The sequence below is a fragment of the Citrus clementina genome, unplaced genomic scaffold (genome assembly GCF_000493195.1).
Source record: "Citrus clementina cultivar Clemenules unplaced genomic scaffold, Citrus_clementina_v1.0 scaffold_1, whole genome shotgun sequence".
In the NCBI taxonomy this organism is placed as follows: domain Eukaryota; kingdom Viridiplantae; phylum Streptophyta; class Magnoliopsida; order Sapindales; family Rutaceae; genus Citrus; species Citrus x clementina.
Window position 1 is genome coordinate 8,678,986 of NW_006263303.1, and position 8,725 is coordinate 8,687,710.

The 8,725-nt window shown below is 34.5% G+C and overlaps 1 protein-coding gene across 1 annotated transcript; it reads right to left on the reverse strand.

Annotated features, from left to right (window-relative positions):
• Window positions 1–2,303: 2,303 nt before the first annotated feature.
• LOC18055609 lies at window positions 2,304–7,076 on the reverse strand. The gene is given in 8 exon segments (XM_024177476.1): window positions 2,304–4,786; window positions 4,788–4,933; window positions 5,044–5,287; window positions 5,449–5,589; window positions 5,747–5,918; window positions 6,035–6,138; window positions 6,448–6,580; window positions 6,722–7,076. Coding segments are annotated over 8 exon segments (3,228 nt in total). The 5' UTR covers window positions 6,754–7,076; the 3' UTR covers window positions 2,304–2,530.
• Between the last annotated feature and the right edge of the window lie 1,649 nt (window positions 7,077–8,725).

Genomic DNA, 8,725 nt, shown 5'->3' on the forward strand with positions numbered 1-8,725 from the left:
AAAATCAAGCAGCCGCAATCACACATGCAAGAGGAGAGAAATGGACCAAAGAATCAACAATGGAGACCTCCACCTCCAGGTTGGTTTAAAGTAAATGTGGACGCAGCTATAATGGAAGATCAAAACAAAGAAGGCTTAGGGGTGGTGGTTAGAAATTCTGAAGGAAAGTGTACAGCAGCAGCTATGAAGCCAGCAAAGTTCCATGGAAGCATTGCTTTCGCAGAAGCTGAAGCCACAAAGTTTGGTTTAGAAATAGCAGAGCAAGCTGGTTGTTTGCCCTTGATTGTTGAAACAGATTCCCAGGAAGTAGTGGATTTGGTTTTAAATAGAAAGGGCACTCGGAAAGAGATATTTTGGTTAATCTCCGAGATTCAAGCCATTTTATTGAGAATGCAGCAGAGCAAATTGCAGCATGTTCTGAGAAGTGGTAACAGTGCAGCCCACTCATTAGCCAAATTATCCTTAAAGCAAGATTCTGTATTCTCATGGCTGGAAAACATTCCAAAAAATATTTTGTCTGTAATCACTGATTTTGAGAAATGAAAGATTCGGTTTCATATCAAAAAAAAAAAAAAACGTCGGATTAGAAAATTTTTCATCATGCTAATACATGCACGCTTAATTAATTATGAAGGGAAATATCTTGTCGGTGCCTATAAAAGACACTCTTTAACACTTAAGTTCCCTCAATTTATCACATGATATTAGTTCTGAATGTCCTACCTTTCAAAATCGATTTGTGAATTCAAAAGACTTCGCTTCATTATTGGAAATTCAAATGGAAAATATAGTACAAACAAGTTATATATTATCAATGACTAAATTAAGTAAATAATACTAAAGACTTGCATCCAGTATTCCGTTAAAAAAAATATTAAAAGAAAAATGTTTTCTCCAAAAACCTATCATCGGCTTTTGATTGCTTGGACTTCAAATTCTTGACCTGGAACTTGAGCCTTTGATTTATTGCCTTCACTACTTAATCAATTAAACTATTAATTGGAGATTCTAGAAAAGATTACCTTTACATATATTCCCTAATTGAAATCATATTTCAATGGCCTCTAAAATAATTATAGTTAAGAAATCATTGGATGTCTTTTTTCTTACAATTTTATTTATTGTCGGCAAATAATTTACAAAAGAATATTTTGGTAAGTATTTGATATATTACTACGAAATTGGTGACCGCAAATAAAAACCTCAAAAAAAAAAGTATTACAACACGCCACAAGAGTCATGACATTGATCCATCATGTTTCATTCATTTTTCAAAGAGAAAAAATTAGGTTTATTTTTGCCATTTTTAGAGCAAGAGAGATAGATCTAATGAGCGAGAGAAAAAAATATATAAAAAGTAAATATATGATCAATTTCTACTCCATCCATAACAAGTAGGCTGGCTCTTCTCATAATCATACCTCAAACATGCTACACTTTCTAATATGCTCCAGTAGCAGGTTGAACACTTCGTTACATCCTGTATGTAGATATGAAGCCCTCCATTATTCCATTTAAAGCTGCAATAGAATAAGGTTTGCCCAAAAAGCTTGTCATGGAAACTAAAGGAGTAGCTCTGGTTTGGAGACGGCACATGCTCACCGACATCATCGTCCTTCGACTTGCAGTGAACAGTTAGATCAAACCTTCCTTCCGAAGTATTATTTGTTATCACAACTACTCTTTTTGGTGTTATGTTTAAACCACCATTACTCTGCCTCACGGTTGCCGCAAGAAGAGTTACCAACAACATAATTTCTTTCAAATTCTTCATTCCTAAGTCTTCAACTCTTGTTTGTGTTTTTAAATTTTTTCAAGTACTTCATATAGGGCAACTTACCTCTGCCAAATGTGGCGCCCAATAACCAACTGGGCTATTATTGGCGGTTAAAGTGAACCTTAACTGAAATAGAATGAGTAATCTCTATTTTGGGATGTTATTGTCTTATTGATCGTTCAAGCTTTTTGAAGTGACTAGTGTTGAATTATCCAATTACAAGTGGTTGCTGAATCATCTCCTGGTACAAGCTAACATTTTTAGCATAAATCTTCCCACTCACTAATGAGTTAAGCAACTCACAGAACGGAGATCTAAAGCATGAAAAAAGTATGGAGTATATTTCGATCATGTTATCAGATATCAGACAGGATATCGAATTCATGTTCAATGCCGCATTCTTCATCATAACAGCAGAGATTAAGCAAACATCACTGTCAAATAATGTTTTGCACGGAAAAAAAAAAAAGAATAACAAAAATTGGGCAAAAACAATAAATTTTATTTTATGATTTGGAAGCAAATGTCATAACAAATGTGAACTCAATTTTGTTTCAATAGAACAGAAAAATCAGAGCATTTCTAGATCAATTATGAGGAACAAGTATATCACAGATCCCATCTAAGTTTTCTGATCTTGTATCATTTAATCAAATTATACACGTGCACATGTAAAAAAAAATGAAAAAAAAAAACCAAACAATAAATTCATATAGAACTACATATACTAAGATGAGAAAATACCAATATTCACTAGCGATCTGTTCGGAGAGACTGCAAGTGGGCAGTTAATGCATCAAAGTCAGGAAGCTTCGGGTGAACATGACTAACTTTCTTATTAGATGGAGTCTGCTCACTTGAACTTGCAGAGTTCAAATTTTCAGTATTTCCTGATGTTACTATCTTACGAAGGGATTTGGATGTTTGTTCCTTTTCGGATGGCTTCAAACGGTCATTGAAAGAAGATCTCTTTGACTCTTGAATTCGCTTATTGGCCGCTTGTTCCTCCAATCTAGGCTGCGCAGCACTTCCTAAACGATCTGAGATCTTACTCCGAGATAAGGGTCTTTGACTGGTTTGGTTACTAAATAAACTCCTTGAAGGGGAATTCCTTTCTTCAACATAGCCTGGACTTACTGATGGCTTTGACAAAATTGTAGCCTTCGAATTAAAACTTCCCTTAGAGTTTGAAGGAGATGCTTTTGTCCTTCGAGATAATCCAGAGTTGAAACGTGCTTTATTCGTTGAAGCCTCTATAGGAAGGTCATCCTCGGAATCACTATTGCTTGAATCAAAATATTTGAACTGGGTTCTTGAGCTTGACCTTTTATTTTCTTCAATACCACCTCTCTTAGTGTAATGCTCTTGGCTGCTAGTAGAAATCTGCCGTGCGTGTTCATCACGTGCATCATCACCATGAGAACCAACATATGCTCCAGCGCTTGGCCTTGTATCTGCTTCTGCCCTCATATCCCTATTGTATGTATCCTGACTGGTAGCCCCAGAATCAACTGAAACATTTACAGTTGCAGAGAGTGATTCTTCAGTCTTGGTGGAAGTATGATCGGTTGTCTCTTTAGATAATAAAGCATTATGTGATGGATTCACTACATATGGCGGATGCTTATAACCTTTATTCCGAAGGCCACCTGTCAACATTGCAAAGTTCAATTCTTTACCACTTTCCGGACTGGAGTCTTTTGAAGTTTCAGTATCTTCCACGGATTTGGCCAGAACATTGTCCCTAACTTCATGGCCCATTGAAAACCTTGAAGGTTGTTGAGACTGCTCATGCTTCCCTTCACCTACCCGGTGACTCTGTGAATATGGGTCATCAAAAGACGAAGACTGTAACCATGGCTTGCTAGGACTCCCATTTTCCTCGTCTACAAAAGAACTGAAGAACCCATGATTCTCACCTTGGGTCATCTCTGAAGTTCTAGAGTAAATATTACCTTCATTTGTATCCTTACTCTTATCTTGCTTAGCCTTGTCCAGCTCCTCTTCACTTTTTGAAATTGGAACATCATAATCATCAAAAGTCGCAGGCAACATCTCATCTGGTTGAGAAGGAACTGTAGAACTTTTCCAACTCTCAGTAAACACAGGATCTGATTGGTGCTCCATGGAGAAGTGGGATCGTGAAATAGGAAGTCTTGGTGACTCATCAATATTTTGCTTCTCCCTCCACGCATTTGTATCAGAAAACATATGAGTAGGTGATTTTCCACTATGGGGTGAAAATTCCAAATATTCATGTCCCTTTTGCTGATGTTGTAGATCAATTTTGGGCTCATCCTCATCTGAAACATAATCATCATAGACCACAGAAGCACTTACAGGAAAATTTGCTTTATTAGAGTTTGTACGGATAACTCCCTCGTTGTTAACAGCAAAAGGGTTCTCATCAGCATCACTTCCTAAACTCCGGTTGTAGTAATTGGATACATCGTGATCATCACTAAATGTGCTTGAACGAGAATAAGAGGCATAATGACTAGATTGGTTTCTGAATTTTGCTTCTTCCAAATCATCAAAACTCTTAGAATCCATACCTTGTAATTTGCCTGCATAATCTACCTCAGATTGACTAGACTGTTCCTTTAAACTAATTTCACTTAAATTGTCCTTCTGCCCTAATTCAGATGAGTTCTTCCGAGAATATCTATCAGCCATTTGGAGATTATTCACAAATGCTGATCCATCAGCAGAAGCTGCAGTGGGCTTCAAGGAAGCTGACTGGCCAGATTTATTGGTACTCTTGAGAGAGTCCCCATGACTATTATCTGCAACTCCTGCCACATCATCTTGCTGATGGTTGTTGAATTGTTCATAATCCATCCTGGAATTCCTTCCATGAAGAATATTTACCGGACCTTTAGCATGATGTTCACTATGCAATGTTGAGTTTGCATATCTACTCAGCTCTTCATCTCTTCTTGTATCAGCCGAGTACTGCCAGGCATTATTCCCACGACTTGAAAGTTCTGCAGCTGCTCTGGCAGCCCAAACTTGCTCTTTCAGCAGATTCAGCAGCTGACCGAGCAGCAGCAGCAGCATCCTTGAATTCCATATTCCAGTTTTGGCCACCCATAGAGGAAGCATTCCCATCTCCAGAATATGAATGCCTAAATTCCATCCTTTCAGTACCAGATCCTGCAAGATAGAGCCGACGACAATCATTAAAACTAAAGACTAAAATACATATTCAAATATTAATCTAAATACTAACCAGTAAAACATGTTTCGATGACTGATTCATATACCTGTAGGCATAGACTCCGGATGAAAAGCAGCAGAAAAATTTGTTTTATTGGCACCACTGTCTGTTTGAGAACTAGGAGGTCTTAAGTTGTGTTCGTGAACGTTTGCAGGAGCACCATGAATTTCATTGGTCTTGGTTGGAGCATGGAAAATTGAGTGTCCTTTGTCATCAAGATTAGGTGGAGATTGCACATTCGAAGGGTTCACAAACATTTGACTAGCACTGCTAAAAGTACTAGGCCCATTCTGTCCAAACAAAGTCATTCAAAGGTATGCAGGTTAAGAAATAATTAAACATACACAGAAAATAAGGCCAGTTTGCAATTCAATGTTGGGTTTACTTTAAAGGTCTATCAGAAAGTAATACCAGTCAATAGATGAACCACTATGAGCTGAATTAATCTTACCAGCAAGTCCTCAGAGGGCCTTGAATCTTTCTCTCCGAATGACTTTGGATCCCATTTGATATTATGTTCTTCAGCAATTGCAGTCAGAATTTTAATTTTGGTTGGACCATCAGGTGCTTTGACTGATAATTTCTCAACCAACTACAACAAAAAACAACAATAATAATAAGATTAAAACCAACTAATAACAATAAATCGCTGGCTTGAACAACATCTAACTAGCCCACTTCAGTGAATGACCAAAAAGTTTTTTGCATATTTCAAATATCAATGAATTACATATTCTGAAAGAACGTACCAAGCGACTAACGCCACAATCAGGACGCAGTTCAGCAGCAGCAGATACAAAATCTTTTCCATATTTTGAGGTAAACATTTTACGTACATCCATGAGTTCAGGTATATCAGCACATCTTGGAGATGCAAATATTACACTACAAATAGCTTCCTTCAAGTCGATTGGGCAGTTTCTGGAAAAATAAGATACAGATCAATAAAATGCAGTTTCACACAACAAAAAAATAATAAAATAAAATAAAATAAAATAAATTCCTTAATTGAATGATTTAGTTTGTCTGCAACATACTTCTGTGACTCAACAATTGGCAACCGCGTCACAATAAGTTCACAGTAAATCTCCAGGAGATCATATGCTGCCATCGTGTTCTCTTCCCTGACCACATGTTCCACCTGAAAACACATAATTGGGAATAAATAAATACAACGCCCTATCTCAAGAAAGACACCACAAACAGAGAACCAGTGAATAGGCAAATTAATTTTTACTTCACAAAATAAAAGAAACAGACTCTTAGCCTAATCAAAAAAATAAAAAAATGATTTCAGCAAGATAAAAGCACACATATGTGATCATTTAATTAACTTAAAAACACTTTGTTGAATGCTTAATCACCCCCAGAAAGGAAAAAAACGACGATCATAAATCGAGATTCAGCTGATTTTATATATAATATAAAATAATAAAAGATAAAGGTTTACCCGAATTCTGGCAGTCTGGTCCTGGCCGGACTCCAGCAATTGAGCCAATTCCCTCTTCAGCTGCTTCACCTGCGCTCCTCTTTTATTCTTCAGTAGCTTTATACGCGACGACGCAAGTTTTAAAGACGTTTTGCTGCAATCCACAGGGGAAAAAAAAATTCAATAGATAATTTCATATATAAAACAGTTAATTTAAACAAATGAACGGAAACCGTTCAACAGCCAATTCAACGCCAATTTTTCTAAAAAATTAAAAATAAAAAGGTGGAATTACCATTTTGCAGGCTTGAAACTCCGGTGAAGCATTACGGTTGAAAGTTGACGGAAAAAATTATCACTTTTCTATAATTATTCGATTTTCAGATATTTTCTCTTTTCCTGTTTTCGTAGAAGAATGATAAAGTGGTATGAATTAGTCTTTTTATTTTTTTTCATTTGATAACGAAATTAAGGATCTTAGAGGCGAAGAAAATTTTTAGTCATTTTATTTGAAGTTTCGTCGAAAGCGATGGAATCTAAATCGTGAATAGGGAAAAGGAATGGGGAATGGCTTGACCTGGGAATATGAACATAAAACAAAATTCAGGTATGGAAAGGTACACGGAAACTAATCATGAGACTAACTACTTCATTATCATGATGACTGATTTGCCCTTCTTTGGTCTACGTCTTGGCCGTTCTTGTTATTGTCTTAAGAGTCGGCCAGGGCCTAGAAGGCCGATAAATCTGACAGACAGATTGTTACCGCCTTCACGCCTTACCACACTTGTCATGATTAAAAGTAAAATCAAAACCTTCTCAAAATTTGACTCGACTAATTCATTTTTTCAATTGTAATTAATTTCCCATAAAAAAAATGTAATTAATTTAGAGGTAAACATGTATTGTAAAACAATCAAATTAAAAAATAAATTTCAATACATTATTTTTAAAAAAAATAACAGTTTGTTACATCTCTATCACTTTCATTAATTGACCGTTAGTTGACATATAAAATATTAATTTTATCCTTACTAAATAACTCCTAAAAAAAGTGACATATATTAATTTATAATTTTACCTTACTCTTAGTGTGAAAAATCATATCATTGCCGCCTAATTTTACAATGATAATTAAACGACAATATTACCCTGAAATTGATCTAAATTGCATGATTAGTTGTAAATTAATGAAATTGCAGTAAATTGTTATTCTTAAAAAGTTAATATAGAGAAGTGTTATTTTTCAATAATTCATATAGTGGTTTGTTATTTCACAATACTTACTTACTGTAATGAAAGGATAACAACCCCAAGACTTAATTACAAATTTAGATTTTATTTGATGAAAATATGATTTTGCCCGGACAACATTAGTGTGACATCATCTTTTCACTAACAGTCGTGACAGTACTTTTAAAAAGTTAATTTAATAAAATATTATCATTCAATAATTCGTGCAGTGACTTGTTGTTTTGTAATATTTAGCATGATGAAAGGATAATAAATGTATTAATAAATATATAAAAAAAATATTTTTTAAATCATCATTTACAATTTATTTAGGGAGACTTCAATCCTCCATTTTAAGATTGAAACAAGGGGCCGTCACTTCGACCACTAAGTGCTTAAAAATAACAGTCTTAAATTAATATATCAAATTTTGCATGTACGTACACAACGCATGAAAAAAAACTCTGTTGTGTGATGGTTTAAAAGGTTAGTTGTTAAAACTATTAATCGTAACAAGGAACGTGCTCAGTTTGGAAGTAGAAGACCACATTGGCTCAATTTGCACGAAAGTATATACAAACGACTCTATTGTGTGATGATAACTGATGGAATGGGAGAAAATTTAAAATATATAAGAGGTATCATGTTATCTATATAGAAAATAAATTATGTTATAATACGTGTGTATTTATTTTAAAAAATAATCATGTAAGTGGTGGTTATATTAAATTTAATTACATATATCATGTAATACATCAGATGTATTCTAAAATTTCTCATTTAACGAAGACTAATGTTACAAGTTATTTTTTTTAATGGGAAAATGAGAGTTAATTAAAAGATAAAAAAATATAAAAATGTTATTTTTAATAAGTTGAAATTTTATATTTTTAACTTGATCCTCGTCATTAAAAATGGGGGATATTTTTTTAGAAATTATTTAATTTTAAAATATTAAAAAATGATAGATAGATAATAAAAAATTGATAAATTTTAACTTAAAAAAAAACTTGTTGTATACTCTAGAAAGAAAAAAAAATTACGTAAGCCAGTTTTATCACTTCAA